This window comes from Perca flavescens, chromosome 13 (assembly GCF_004354835.1).
Source record: "Perca flavescens isolate YP-PL-M2 chromosome 13, PFLA_1.0, whole genome shotgun sequence".
Classification (NCBI taxonomy): Eukaryota; Metazoa; Chordata; class Actinopteri; order Perciformes; family Percidae; genus Perca; species Perca flavescens.
Window position 1 is genome coordinate 4,693,776 of NC_041343.1, and position 16,573 is coordinate 4,710,348.

The following is a 16,573-nucleotide window of genomic DNA, read 5'->3' on the forward strand; positions in this document are numbered from 1 at the left end:
AGGTCTACTCTAATAAGGAACATTAGTATCTGACTCTAAGCTTGCCACAATAACTCTTTGCAGGAGGCACTGATGCACTGCTTGAAAATTTGGCAGGGTAAATAATCTGAAATTGAATTTTCTAATAGCACTTTCCTGTCATGCTGTGGCCTTTCTACTTACTGCCAGCTGAGTCGACTCTGGACTATTTTTGTTCTAGCTAAGAAGATGTACAGTAGGAGACTAAATGCAGTTATATGAGTTTGTTGATCAGCATGCAATAATTTAGGTTCATATATAGTAAAACTATATGCAACAAGTTCATTGTTTATACTTTGCACTTAAAGTAGCTATTTGTAACTTTCAGTTTGTGTTGATTTTAGCGGCCACTTTGGACTAAAGTGGTAGTGTTTTACCACACCTGCTGTCCTAAAGCTCTTTTCTTTACGGTGCTGTACTGCCCACTGTAGTTTATGGCTGGGTATCGTTCAAAATCTTTCGATCCGGTGCCAATTTCACACACACGGAGAGGTGCGGACGGAGTAAACTGTCTGCCGTGTTGTTGAAGTCACAGAGAGTCACGGTTGGTTTCAAGTGTGGTTACAGTTTTTTAAAACTTCACACAGACAGTGTTTGCTGTGATGTGATATTAATGGCGAGGTGATATTAATGGCGAGGTGATATTAATGGCCAGCTGAAAGCGGTCGCGGTGCTGTTAACGTTACACTTCCTCTTAGACAAGCAGCCACAACGGTGGTTTCTCTGCCCTGATGACTGACTGACAGGCTGAGCTTGTAAGGCAAGGCACTCTGAGTGAGCAGTTTTACCAGAATTTTTTAATTTTGATAACTGTTTTGATTCACAATTAAGGTGAAAAATAAAAGCTTTGGGTTTAATGTATTTTTGTTGATGTTGAAATGGATTTTAAAACATATGGTATCGAAAAAAGTATCAAAATTGGCACCGGATCGAAAGATTTTGAACGATACCCAGCCCTACGGTCGGAGCGCCGCTCTGTGTCAATATGCAGAGAGGACAGATAAGCTTGCACTTATGTCCTCTGACGTTTTTGGAACCGAAATTTGGCACAATTTTTTTCGGTGCCATAAAAGTATCGACGTTCGGTACCCAGCCCTACTGTAGTTAGCATTACCGGGAGGTCATATAGTCACGATGAATATTTTGCTCAGTCAGAAAATCCTTCATTTACAATAAGAGAATACCTTGATACAGTGTTTGACCTCTCTCTTTCTCTGTACTAATTTTCTTGTGTATAAGTGAATAGTTCAACTTTTACAGGTGCGGATTGAGACGAAGGGATTCGGTAGAGCGTCGAGCTGCGGCTTCATTCAGTGGAAACCTACAGGAGAGGTATGACATCACAGCCTCCACACTGTAGCTGACAGCAGTCGGGATGCTGTGGAGGCGTTTGAGATGTGCAGGTATTGGATGTCTGCATACAGTGTGTTTGGGATGTGTGTCAGCCTTTTTCTCTATGCGACCTTCACAGAGAGTGGTCTCAGGTGCTCCACAAAGATGCAGGTGTGAAAAGAGCCAATCACAGGAGCTCATCAGAGCTCATTTAATGCAATGGAGCCAAAACTGCCCGTTTTACAGTGAGAGGGGATGACCAAACATCAAGGCAAACACCTATTCCACTGCAGGTTTTCGAAAGCATTGATGACACTATCATGCTCGTAATATGCAGAAAGTCCATTTCTTACATGTCGGTTATTCAGACAACTATTATTTTGTATAAGAACAATTCCAACACATGACAAGTGCTATTTAAAATCAAAACGTGAGCCATTCATAATTCTTAGTGATGTTGATTCGACTTCAAACCAATATTCAGGCAGCAATGGCAGAAATGGAAATCACGCAAGTGCATGTCATCGGCTCATCAGAGGGAGAAAAAAAGACAGAGTGGGGGAGGGAGAGAAGAGAAGAGCAGCGAGGAGAGAGGAAGGAGAGATGGAGGAAACCATGGTTACAAGACGAGGATGGGGGGGGGAAGATGAGGCCAGGGCTGGGAGAATGAACAGCAGGACGTTAGGCCGATTACCTGCAGTAGACGTGCCGCTGTTGTTATGGCTCAGTGTGTAGGACGGATCTTCTCAGACGAGGAAGAGTCTGTGCCTAAGCCTCCCTCTGCTGCGAAAGCCACCGATGAGCCGCAGCCGTCACACTCATTCCAGGGGGAAAGAGAGAAAAACAGAATCAGGGAGGTGAAGATGGCAGCGTGCTTTGCGCTCTGGTCTGTGTCCCTTCCCTCACCCGTTAGCCCACAGCCGCCCGACTCCGTCCTCCCACAGCCCGTTGTTTTCCAATCAATAGGCAGCCAGCCCAGCTCGCACAGAGCCTGCGCACTGCCAGGCCTCTGACGACAGCAGCTCACTACCCTCTCTTTCTGCCTTTGTCCCTGCCTCCTCCCTCCCTCCCTCTCTCTCTCCCACCGCGCATTAATTCCCCAATATTCATGAGGACAGAAGGGGGAGGAGTAGGAGGTATGGGGGAAGGAGATGTTTCTGTAAGGTAGCACATTGTTTATCCGTCTACCTTGGACATTAAATTACATCGCCAGCTTTCCTCCTATTGTCTACTCTACCTTTCTGCCACAGATCTGAGCAGACTGACATATCCAGAAGAGAACGGACTGTTTTGAGCCTGTATATGTGCGCAGAAAAACTGCAAGGTGATAAAAATGAACAAAAACCACACTATACAGTGTTAATGCTGTGAAAATTGAGTGCCACAAAAAAAAATACATTTAAAGTGTGTACATATGAAATGAAATTTGTATTTGCTTTTAAAACCAATGTTAATATTTTTTTTTTTTTTTTAAACAAAGCAGCCTAAAAATTGCTTTGCATATAATGCTGTTCCAGCATGTGTACATATGGTATTTGAAATCAGACAAAAAACTATTCCATTCCTATCATCCCAGCCAACTATCACAGAACAAAAAGACCATTAAAGAAAAACAAGGGGCGTTCGCCCCATGTTGGCGGAGTCCTGCAGTGGCACGGGTTTGAATCCGACCTGCTGCCCTTTGCTGCATGTTGTCCCCCAGCACTCTACCCCTTTCATGTCTATACACGGTCACTGTATAATAAAAGGGAATAGCCCCCCAAAAAATAATTATAAAATAATATAATTTTATATATATATATATATATATATATATATATATATATAAATAAAAAATAAATGTTTCCTGTAAGAGAAAATGCTTCACAGCTGAATACATTTTCATGCCAAGAAACTTCTCAATCTCGGTTTGAACAGAAGACCGATATGTTATTATCAATGGAAATGACAGGATGGGAGTAAAAAGTGCTCTGGTTTATTGGCATGTATTTAAACCAATCACAAATCGTCTTGGGCGGCACCAAGCACCGCATGGAGGAATGGTGCCTCTGCAAAATAGTCTCATAAATCCAGAGTTTAGAACGCCAACACAAAGGAAGTGGAAGGTAACTGACATCCGGCAGAAAAGTTCATACAGCGAAGTGTCCGGCGTCACCGGAGCAATCCCAGAAGTGAAACGTCTTGGATATGGAGTATTGATGAGGCAGAAGCATGTTTCAAAGTACACCAAAAGGTTTTTATTTCTAATAACAAAAAAAATCAAAACAGGTGGGGCTTGAACTGCTGAAAAGAAAAAGGTTAAACAACTTCCTAAAATGGTGGGGTGGATAAAATTATTCTTTATTACAATTAATTTAAAATGACAGCCTTGATAGAAATGTTAAAACATGTTTAATACAACAATCCAGTCCAAAATAAACAAACCAAGCAGAGGCCACTTGTGGAGAGGCAGATTGCACTGAGTGTTCAGGTGTGCCACCACTACTCCCTAAAGCCTGTGAGTGGCCTGTGTGGCCTGATGTTTATACTTGTGCGCTGGTGTGTGTGTGCGTGCGTGCGTGCGTGTGTGTGTGTGTGTGTGTGTGTGTGTGTGGAGAGTGGGTGTTAGAGCTTGGGAGAAGTGAGAGAGTGATGGTGATTAGCTTCGGAGCGAGTAGTGACTCTAGAGTCCTAGTGAGAGAACCAAAGAGTCTCCCCTGTTCTTTCTGACCACGGTGGGAGATCTGGAGCAGGAAAAGTTAACCCTGTCCTTGATTCCATGTTGTTTATGGAGAAGGAGAACCAGGAAATGAGTCAGGGGGGAAAATGCTACGCTCCCGAGCCACGGCCGAGAGACCTGCGACGTGTAGTTACATTTTTCGAGAGGTGCACGTCAGGCTACGGCGTAGGGTCCGGCGTAGACGCAGAGGGGTCTGCGGGTGAACGCCGTCGATTCAACGCAGAAGCATAAAAAAAGGCCTTAAAGTGCAACACAGCAAATCACACAGCAAGGGGGGTGCCCAGCCTCCAAACAAGATGGCACCCTGCTCTGAAAGAAATAAACCAATTTTAAAAGTAAATCAGAAACACATACACGCTACAGTTAGTTAAATAAGCAAAGAAAACTGACAACAATAAAGGGGCAGTACAGTTAATGCAAATCAAACCTAAACTAAATGAACACAAGCTAAAGACAAAAAGATAACCAAAGGCCAAACTAGACCAAAACAAATAGACCCAATTAGGCCAAAACAGAACTAAACCAATTATCCAAACTAAGAAATGGTCAAAACAGTAGTCATTAAAGGCAAGAGGAACCTGGAAAGAAGGGGAAAGTACTATTAACTACCGTGAATTTACCACCACTGAGATGAGACATGAAAGGGAACAAAATCCTCTTCCCGGGGCAGGAGAGGCAACCAGAGTCTCTGGCAGCACATTAAACAAAAAGGTCTCAACAACCTTGTTTGTAGACCTTGTTTAACTTGGAAAAATATATATGAAATGTGCCTTTCACATACCACAAACACAGCGAAAAAACACAACAAAGGAGCACAGATGTCTAATGTAGCCTAGCCCTGATTAGGGGGTTGGCCATGGGAGGGGTCAGGCCAAGGCTGCATTCAGGCCCACTACACATTTACGTGCACTAGGGGAAGCCTTCCCCAACACAGTAAGAATTATTGGAAATATGCACTAAGAGTCAATTATAATTGAATATTAAATGTATGGTATAAAGATACATCATAAAGGTTTCCCCAGAGAATCCCCTGTACTGATCTCTTTGCACTACCTTTCACAGACAGTGGTCCAAGTGAAATCGTACACAAACACATCTAAACTGCAGCCAACATTGAAAATTAAAAACCACAGTAAAACGATACATTAATATAAAAATAGATGCTAATGAAAAATCCCAAATTATGCCAAACTTGGAACTCCTTTACAGCATGTGCTTCAAAATCTGCATAATCCCTGGTTTCAGTCTGTGGCCTGGGTTTAGACCTCCTGTCCGGAAGCATCGGCTGTACGAGCATAAACACATGCACTGCATACCAGTTCACCTGTTATTAGAAAATAAGCAGTGTGTAGCATGATGCACATATACTTTAACTGATTTCAAACAGAGATGGTGATGATGCATTTTGGACGTTTTCCTGCAGCCTTTAAACTGTGACTCTAGATAAAAATACTATGATTTTCAAGTCAAGTCAACTTTACTGACAATACTGCAATATATGCCAGACATACAGAGCAATTGAAAATACGTTTTTCTCTGACACACGGTGCAATAAGGACACGTACAACAAGTATGTTAAAAAGATAAGTAATACAAATAAAGATTAAAAAAATATGTATTATGTACAATTAAAACTATAGTGCGTAGTTTCTGTCTCCCCCATGAGGAATTCTAAGTAATGACAACACTGTCGGCGCGTCCACATGATACAAGCCTTTTGTGAATGCGTCCCCCCCCCCCCACACACACACACACAGTTACTAGTAGCCAAGGAGGACACGGAGGATTAAAAACACATGATGGACTCTTCAGAAGAGGTTATTATCTTCACTCGAGTTTCTGCGCGGGAAAGTCACCGGACGACACAATCTTCTGAACATAGTCCTACTGAGAGATCCAGAGAGAGTTGTGTGGAGCTGATAGTCTTCATTAGCTTTGTAGCAACTCTTTTGGCAACGGCTTGAATGTAACAGATGTTCAATAATATCAAAAAGTTATGCACTAAAGCTTTAAAAAAAGTAATATGTTCAATACAGCAATACATGTTAAAAATGTAAAGATATTGAAAATGTGTCCAATATAAAAGAGTGTATATTCCAAAATGGTGATTAGGACACAAATTGTCAGTGAAAAATATAATTTGAATATAATTGATAATTTATCCTCCCAACACCATAATCTTATTATTAGAGATTGGCATGCAGATACACCAGGCAAAGACAAGGAGAGAAGCTGCAAACTGATTGGCTGGCTGAACACATGATGTCAGTACACAGGAGGTGCTGTGCCTCCCTGCTCCGTTAGAGATGCTGTACACTTACGTCACAGCACATTCACTACACCTACATATCTATGAATGCAAAGTATGCCGGTTAAGCACACAATATGCAGTACATACCTTGTGTGTACACACGTCATCAACATTAGTGTGAAACCAAGCAGCCAACAAACACCCACTGCATTAGAGTCTGGAAGCAGCTGCTGCTTCCCCACACAAAGGGAGAGAGAAGGAGAAAAGGAGTGCCGGCCTGTCAGAGGCCCCCCATGACTACGGCAACATAGGTCACATAGCCCAGCATTGCAGACGCTGGTTGCCATGGTTTTACCGTAATTGCACTGGCAAAAGGAATTACTCCCCAAGCAGCAGAGGGGAATAAGAAGCCCTTTTCAACAACACACTACTAGAAAACACCACTAGAGTTTGTTGTAAATGCACTGGTTTTCTGTGAGGAGATGGGAAACATACAGTATTATATGGCGTTGTTTTTTTAATTATCATTTTAGCTTAAAAAAGCAAATTATACATACGCACTGTAAATATATATAGAAATCAGCATTAAAATGCTTTGCACATCCTGCACTAAACCATAGGGGTGTGAAAAAAAAAAAAAAAAAAAAAAGTAATTGATTCACATTCGTATCACGATTCAAGCTCTAAACTCGCACCCAACTCTGAACCAAAAGCTCTTTTTATTTAACAAGTTTTATTTTATACTTTAATTAATGTGTTTGAAAGCTGGCCAAAGCTTGGCACTTGGCAGTTTTTAGTTGCAAAAGTTTTATAACATAAACTATATTTAATTTGTTGTGTTTCTTTTCTTTTAAATTGTATGTCTACTGCAGTCACATGAGAAAATTAACTACATTTACATACTGTGAATTGTTTTTTGAAGTGAGAATTGTTTCTGAATCGAAAATCGATTTTGAATCATGCACCCCTACTAAACCATTCAGCCTTTTTATGTTGAAAAGTTATGTTGTATATATTTGTTTCTGTATTTATTGTTTATTTCATATGTTTATGTATGCACCAACCACCACGGCAAAATAATTTTAAGTGTTACTTAGTTTGCGATTAATTCCTTTTCTGATTTTTGTGTATTTGTACCAGCATGGTTGGTATGGAAATAGCTACAGTACTACACTTTGACAGACAGAAAGTAGCTGCATATTCCTCTGTGTATTCGCAGTGGCATGTTGATAGTAAATCTCAGCCTCTTAGTGTTAAATTGGCTGTGGTGAACATCTATCCAATCAAACAACAACTGAAGTGGTAGTCATTACACAATGACAGCTGTTAGAAAGCGATGCAAACAGATTCCACTCAAACACTCCAGCAGCTGACTCCACTGATTAGCAGCCCACCTTCTATATGCTAATGAGCTTTAACCAGGCCTGAACAATGGGGACCCAGCAACGCTGTTTGCCCTGAATTCAGCCTGTACAGAGGATCTTACCCTGCAGACACAGTACATCCAACGCTTGGATTGGAAAACAGACAGCCTCCAACTATGCTTATAGATACCAAAAACAAAAGGGCAAAAAATGTCCTTTTTTGGTATGGAGGCCTCATAACTTGTCAAAGGGAGACGGTAAGAGAACTGAAACAAGGCCTGTAACAATTATTACACAATTGTCTTTTTTTTTCACGGTTTCTTTGTTTTGTTCAGCAATTAATTGCTAACATTAGCTAAGGTCTTAAATCTGTATGACTGGCAATTGTTGATTTCGTTGAGATATGCAACATTTTAATTATAGAAGTGATTAAATAGGTCGGACTATATATTTTAATTATTATTTTAATTGTTAGTTGTTGGCACTTGACCCTAAACACACTCATACCAACAAAAATGATAAGGGGGGATACTTACAACAAAAGTTTTATTATAATAAAGAGGCGTAGTTTACTTCATAGGCTGTGTACCTGTGTTATTACATCATCAGGGTCACATGACTGTGACATCATAGCAGCAGCACGCTGCAGCTGTCAGGAGTCCCGAGATCACCGGGAGTTACAGTGCACTGGTCAACATGTAGCCTGCTGAACTGAGACCCACACAAGACATATGGCTGTTTTCAAAACCGCATAATATACTAGCGTTGCGTACTGATTTGGCCAAAATGTAGCATGAAGTAGAAAACCTGCAGTATGCCAAAAATACCCGGATGTTGTACTGATTCGGAAAAAATCTTCAGTATGCCTCAGACCAGTCTATCTCGCCTACTATATCCCACAATGCAAAGCGCCGAAACAATCACAACAACGGCGGCTTGCTGTTGTGGCCAACAACTGGAAACTTTTTACAATGTTCGTCTGCTATTTCATCACTATATTCACTTCTGAGACATTTTTATGCGAGAAATCAACTGTGTAGAGTTCGAATGTGGGCAGTTTTACAAAAATGTATGGCCAATTGCAACTTTGCTCCGACGTTGTCGACGTGACAGCCAACTGGTGCCTGCCAGGTTCGCTGACTGGCCGCCCGGCCTGTCCACCATCAGCTGGCTGGAGCTCTCCGAAGAGACTCAAGGACAAAAGGCGTTTATTTTCCTAATCATTTGTTTTAATAACACAACACAAATATCCATTATAAGATTAACGTGAACCTGTGGTTATCTGCGGTTGTCTTCCTTTTCGTAGTTAAAAATCTCCACAAGCGATTGCAGGCGTAACGTTAAGCTTGCTGGCTGACTGTCTCTCTCACTCATACCGGCCACGGAGCAGGCGGAGGCGAGGGAGAGCAGCGTCTGACAGGACAGGGAGACCCGTCTCTCTTTGCAGACATAAAGACATTTGTATAAGTATAACCTATACATTAGATTTCATATTTCAGTTCATAATTATTGATTGTTGTATTGCTTATTTCACCTACAGATTTAAGAATTAAGTTTCAGTTTGTATGGTAGATAAATCAACAGTTGCAGCAACATAAAGTGTTAACATGTTATGGCATAAATTAGGCAGACTTCACTGTTCATGCAACTCAAAAGGTATGAGCAAATGTTAGTAGTTTAAATGGGAGAGCTAAACCACACAGCATTTTATAAAGTAAACAAACATTGGTTATTAGGCATGTAACAATTATTAAATAATTGTCTAACCGCAATTTTTTTTACATAATCACAGTTATTTTGTATAACCGCAATTAAAGCATTAGAGCATTTTTGTTATGAGATTGGTCATAATATTGTTTAGATCTATCAAACGTCAATCTTGGCGTAGCATCAGCTAACAGTAACGTTAGCTAGCCTATGATGCTATGGTTTCCTATGAGTGATTATTGGTCGGACTGTTTAGCTAAAGCTATGCTAGGGGCAGCTGTCACTTGTTGCCATAGCGACTCCAAACATCCTGGGCTATAGCCAACTAAGGCCAGAGAAATTAAACACGCTCGGTCTTTTGTTAATGATTGATGCTTAGTTTTTAACTGACTAGTTTTAGTAACTAACTTGATGGGAATAAATGTTCTATTTTTAATTTTTTGTTAATTTAAGAAAAAAATACAATGTTTTATGATAATAAAGAGGCGTGGTTTACTTCGTAGGCTGTGAATCTGTGTATCTGGGTTATATAACAGTGATATATAACAAAAGATGTATCCTGGGATTCATTTAAACTTTAATTTGTTTGAAAAAGTAATAAATAAATAAAAAATGTATTATTTCACTAAAAAACAATGATATTGTTAATCACAATTATTTCTTTGTTTTTCAAGATTATTTTTGGGCATTTAAGGCCTTTATTTCCACAGGACAGATGAAGACATGAAAGGGGAGAAAGAGGGGGAATGACATGCAGCAAAGGGCCGCAGGTCGGAGTCGAACCCGCGGCCGCTGTGTCGAGGAGTAAACCTCTATATGTGTGCGCCTGCTCTACCAACTGAGCCAACCCAGCCACAATCGCAGTTATTTCTAAAGCAATTAATTTTTCGGCAACATTTGGAACTGGTACAGGCCTATTGGTCATACACAAAAAATTCAAAGCTCAATAAATGGTGTGAGTTCATTTTTTGTCCAGAGCTTTAAGAACTTGTTCTAAAGGCTCAGCCTGGCCTAGCATACTGCGGAATACATCGATTTATCTGTTTCATGCTGCACGCTATTGATGAAAGTGGTATACTGTCTGCATTCATCTCTAGTATGAAGTAGGCGGTTTCGAAAACGGACAATAACTCCTTTGGGGTTCGTTTATTTTTATTATTATTTTTGTAATATTGAGGACTTGGTGCAGTTTGACAGAAGGCCAAACAAAAAAAAAATTAAAACCACAAAATCCTCCAAAACATACAGCAGTGGGCTGAGGACACGGACATAGAAAACAAACAATATAAACAAACCTTCACAGTAGGGCTGGGCGATATGGAGAAAATCAGATATCACGATATTCTTGTCCTAATACCTCGATGTCAATATTGTGCCGATATTATAGGGTTGACAATTGGTGCTTTAACAAAATATCTTCACAATGAGATTTAAGATAAATAATCTTCAGTAATGTAGATATAATGACAAAGTGGGTAAAGTTAAAACTAATAGAAGAGCTAGAACAGTCTAGTAACACAGAAAATTACATCACTTTGCAGCCTTTAAAACCAGGAAAAGACAACACTTAAGCCATTTACGATATTACGATTTCCAAAATCTAAGACGATATCTAGTCTCATATCACGATATCAATATAATATCAATATATTGCCCAGCCCTACTTCACAGTGAATTCAAGCTCATTCTGAAATGTACAGTTTAACTTCGAAAAAACATCCACATTCCACAGCCTCCAAAAACGTGCTCCACCAGGGAGCGCATAACTTCAGACAGGCCAGCTGACAGTCTTGCCTGGGCCCGGGACGAGATCTTAGATGCCCCCCCCCCCCCTCCCCCTCGCGGCCAGATCTCTCCTTTTCCCTTGCTCTTCCTCTCCTCACATCTCTCACTGAAATTAAGTGTGTAATCAGTCTCTGATCCATCCTGCTCAGACTCTCCGACAGGGCAGCGAGCCCCTCCCTCATCACTCTCTCTATCTCTCTCTCTCTCTTCTCTCTCACGGGTAGCCTGACTCTGTCCCTCCGTTGCGGGGCAGCGGGCCCCTCCCGCATCACTCTCTCCAGAACCGGCCCGAGGCATAAGCGAACTAAGCGGCTGCTTGGGGCCTACAGGGGGCCCCCAATCGAGTGTTGTTTTTTTCTCCTTAACATTCGCCGACGGTCCCATCTGGGCTCCCGTAGTTCAGAATGGGCCCAGCCCTCCCCCCGCGCGTTTGCCATGGAGATACACAAACAACATGGCAGCGACAGCGGCTAATATTAGTTATTTTCTTAACTAGTCGTTTCATTAATTACTTAACCGTAATCTCCGCCGAAATGACCGGCAACACATGGTGCTCTTTACCCGGCTCAAAGTCACCTATTCTCGAATAACTGAACCATGAACTACCGCTGACCTGACGGAGCGAGTATTGGACGGAGCACCATGGAGCACCGTCAGCTGTTGAGGAACTCGGTTGCAGCTCAACACATCTACTAGAACGCGCCATTAACCCGCTGATACGACCGAGCTGTGACGGAGGTCTGTAGCGGCTTAAACAACTAGCAATTGCCGCTTTATAGCACAGAGCTCCTCTTCAATTTTTTTTTTTTTTTTTTACAGCTAGTTACTACGATGGAGCTTGCTACAGGCAGGGCTCGACATTAAGGCTTGTCCGCTTGTCCGGGACAAGTGGATTTTTTGTGGGACAAGTGGAAGAGAAATTTACTTGCCCCACTGGACAAGTTAAAACTCAAACAAAACAAAATGCCACTCATTTCGTCAATGTTACAGAATTGAAACAAATACATATTTTACCCCACAATCCCGGGCAGCGGGTCGGCGGCCGCTAACGTTAGACCCAGCCCGCTGTTAAGCGCATTCTCCGAAAGCGAAGCAGCATGAAAGCACAGCGAGCTAGCCGGTGTTAGCTTGCTAACTCCACCTTAACGTTACCTCCTCGCCACATCGTTCACAGAAAACAAGCTGAAAACAGAAGTCACTCGTGGCGATAGCAATGTGCTTTGTGTGGATGAAGCATTATATACGTTATTATGTGCCACTCATTCCGTTTATGTTACAGATTTTACTTTACCGATTTGAAACAAATACATTAACTAACGTTAGACCCAGCAGCAGCGGGAGAGCGGACCGCTGACGTTAGACCCAGCCCACTGTTCAGCTCCTTCTCTGTAAGCGATACAGCATGAAAGCACCGCGGAACCAGCAAGCCAGGCAGCCGGTGTTAGTTAGCTACCGTTAGCATGCTAACTACGCTTTAACGTTACCCCGTCCCCACATCGTTCACAGAAAACGAGCCGAATAAAGCTGTCACTCGTGGCGATAGAAGTGTGCTTTGTGCGGATGAAGCATGAAGTTAATTTGACTCTTGCCGGCTGGCTCTCTGCCTCGTAACGTTACTAGCTACTCCGCTACTCGTTTGTAGCGGATTAAATATCAGGTAATAATCAACTGTATAGTAGCTACACCTTTTTAAAGGATCCCTTGGTAAGTGAAATTGTAGAAAAAAAAAAAAAAAAAAAAACACGCGGACACCAACATTTAGTGGCAAAATCCATTGTTATGTCTACAAAATTATTTTAGATATAGTATAAGTTCAAGTCACCACTACCTCTGGTCAAAATATTGAATTAGTATCTCAATATATTGACTCAGTATCTCAGAATATAAACAAAGAATATCAAAGTAATGAGAAACTATAAAATATTGACTTAATCTCAATATATTGGCTTAGTATCGTAATATTGACTTAGTAACTCAACATATTGGTTCAGTATCTCAATATATTGACTTAGTAACTCAGAATATCTCAATATATTGACATAGTAACTTAGAATATTGACTAGGAATCTGAAAGTAATGAGAAACTTTAAAATATTCACTTAGAATCTCAATATATTAACTTCTGCACACCGGCGTGCAAAGTATAACTTTGTATTATGAGTCTGGAGATCCTTTTTTCTTGTTGAAGGGGAAATCTATTCTTGGGACACATTTGTTTCTACGGTTTAAACTGAATTGTATTAATGTTGATAGTGTTTGGATGCTTTCAATGGTTTCTTCAAATTCTGCATTAGCAAAACACAAAAAAAAATTATAAAATGATGAATCTTTACCCGGACAAGTGACTTTTGTTCATGGACAAGTGAAACGTAAATGTACTTGTCCGAAGGACAAGTGCCTCAAAAAGTTAATGTCAAGCCCTGCTACAGGTATGCTACACTCATGAGACCATGGCATGTTAATGTACGTTACTCAGCAACAGGTGAAAACAGGAGCAAATCAAACTACTAAACAACTAAAGTCAAAATGAATTGAACTTTTACTGAGGAACGAGAAGTGAATTACCTGTATGTGTGAAAACAGATTTATCTCATGCATCCGTTTAGTTGTTGTTGATAGCATAATTATATAATTTGTTGAATACATAGCATATGATTTTGTCACTCTTTTACGGAGAGCGCCCCCCCCAATACAATGGTAGGGAAAACACTCAAATGAATTTGCATAAAATTGGCATGAATAATCATAATGGTATACATGTCCCGTGTGTGTGTGTGTGTGTGTGTGTGTGTGTGTGTATGTGTGTGTGTGATCTTGTAATTTATTTGTCATCTGCAGATTGATTTTAAGTAGGGGGGAAGAATCGATTTAAATCATGAATCAGATTTTTTGTGAAAGAAATCAGGGATTTTTTTTGAGGGCATATCGCCTAGCCCTACTTCCTACTAACACAGTGTATGTCCGGCAAACCCACAGCTGACAACCACGCAGCTAAACTAATTGATGTGGTTGCTAACTCTCCCAGAAGGGTGGACTTGGACTTAGTCGGCTGATTGTTAACGGTTAATAAGCGGTTAACACGGGCGGGCTATCGGTCAGGACAAAAAATCTAAATATGCATCCCTATCAGGATAAATAGAGAACATGAAGTCCTGTGGGATTGAACGTGTTGTTTGGCCCTGAAGCCCAAGTAGTTGTGTGAAGTCACTACCTTATTAAGTCAAAAAGCAAAAGGCTATGAATCTGAACAAATTTAGTTATTGCCCTTTCTGAAGCTGACCATCGCAAAAATGCACCAGAATACAGGAAATCACATCTATCACATTCAAAATTTTCTGGGGGAGCACCCACAGACCCCCCCCTCACGGTTTGCACCCACTTTTGCACAAATAGAGTAGGTGGGGAGGGTCCTTAAGCATCTGTGCCAATGGGGACAGTAGTTCATAAACCGTCACTGTATTAATATATAACCTCACTGTATTAATTTATAATGTAACATTATAGTGTGTATTTGTGTCAATAATCGTCAAGCACAGGTGACTCCGCGTGGTGGGAGGGGGGCCCCCAAAAGGCTCGGGCCGGCACTGACTCTCTCTGTCACCTGACTGCATCTGGATCTCTCTCTGTCTCATCCTTACTGACGGAGCTACCAAACTCAACTGTTTCTGTCAAAGTTACCCTGTTGTGTCAGGCTTTTATACAAGCTAATGGACGTTAACATTAGAGCTGGCCTGTTAAGTTACGTTACAAGGCTCGTAAACGTTGGCTGCGCTGTTTCTTACCTTGCTCTACGTTGACAGTTCCAGCTTCACCGTCACCACCTTTTTTTAAATATTTGTTTAGAAAATCTCTAAGGCCTCTATTTTCTTCTTCTCTTTTCTTTCCCTTTCCGAGCTCCGGACTCGTGCTGACCGAACATTTTGAGCGTACTGAACTTCAAATCAAGTGACAACATCAAATTTTGATCAGTGGCCAAACCATTTTTATGTTGGGGGTGGGGGTGGGGTTCTTGACCACCATTTCCAGGACAATTAGGAAGAAAACAAATAAAAAGCTTTTATGTAATTCAAATATTATGCTAAATATTTTTTTCCACAAATAGGCCTATTTAAAAAAAGATTTTTAATTATTCCATAATGTAATGAGGGCAAAGTTCTGCCCCCCCTACTGTGGGCCCGGGACAACAGACCCGTTTGTCCCCCCCTATCGGCGGGCGTGACTTCAGACACTTGTCACTCTGTTGTCTAAATACAATATAAATACATAAACAGTCGTTGTATTTTACCAATAACCACATAACACGTAGCATAGGTAAGGCTTTATGAATGCTAACCATACCTTGCTAATAACACATGGAAACACTGGCTTCGGCCGCTACACACGAATCCGTCGACGTCCATCAAAGTCAGTGTCACAGTCACCTACAACATATCATCCAGTTACGAGATGGAAACAGATATAACTTTAACCCTTTGTACATACATGTTTTAACCACTGACTGGTTTTAACCAGTTTATGCAATATTTACCTATTTGTTTGACATGTACATTCTCCACCTTGTCGCTTCCCTGTTCCGCCCGAAAGAAAAAGAGAGCGACCAAGAGGCACCGGGCTACTACCTGGCGCGTGACGCTGCCAACTAGTGGCTGAAATAACGATCTGAGAAAAGGACCTTCTGCCAGCTAGTCCGGGATGGTAGGTTGGTATCGTGACCAGGCAACACAGCATTCCAGGCATGCAGTAGTACGAATACTACTATGGCCACGCCAAGACCCCACCCTTCAATAGCATTTATTGGCCAGGCGTCCATGCTTACAGGTCCTATCCCCTGATCAATCGGCTATCCTAACCTTAACCACTCGAGGTCAAGTGCCTAACCCCAACCAATCGAGCTGCTTTGTAGGGCGGGTCTTGGTGTGTTTATTGGCATTTCTTTAAACTAATCACAATCGTCATGGGCGGCTCTAAGCCTGGACAGAGACGTGGTAAATTAGCCTCGGGAAGGAACTTGTTTTGGTGGAACATGTGTACGTTCAAAAGTAGTTTTAGTCGTGCAACAGAAAACTCAGATTGGACAGCTAGTCTAGCTAGCTGTCTGGATTTACCCTGCAGAGATCTGAGGAGCAGTTAACCATAGTCCTCACAAATCCACTGGAGGTTAGAACAACAACACAAAGACAGAGGAAGGTGACGGACATCCAGCCGAAATGAGTGTCATACGGTGGGGCTTCCAGAAGCAAGGAGCAATCCCAGAAGTACAACATTGTGGATATAGACTGCCAGCAAACAAACAAACGTATGCACATTTCTTTCATGAATTACATATTAAGAACACAAAATACATGCTGCAGGTAACCAGAAATAGATGTGATGGGGGTGTTACATCAAATTCATCAC

At 41.4% G+C, this 16,573-nt stretch overlaps 1 protein-coding gene across 4 annotated transcripts in view; it reads right to left on the reverse strand.

The window, feature by feature from the left end:
• fez1 (fasciculation and elongation protein zeta 1 (zygin I)) overlaps nt 1-15,950 on the reverse strand; it is a 39,114-nt gene extending 23,164 nt beyond the window's left edge. For 2 of the 4 annotated variants that reach the window (XM_028594897.1, XM_028594901.1), the window contains exons 1-2: nt 15,705-15,950; nt 15,515-15,597 (exon numbers count right to left, since the gene is read on the reverse strand). In XM_028594897.1, coding sequence (XP_028450698.1) covers nt 15,515-15,576 — 62 coding nt within the window. In that variant the 5' untranslated portion in view covers nt 15,577-15,597; nt 15,705-15,950. Of the gene's footprint in view, nt 1-2,044; nt 3,101-15,514; nt 15,598-15,704 lie in introns of those variants that run through there. The other 2 variants (XM_028594900.1, XM_028594899.1) reach the window with 2 other exon arrangements.
• Nucleotides 15,951-16,573: the final 623 nt, after the last annotated feature.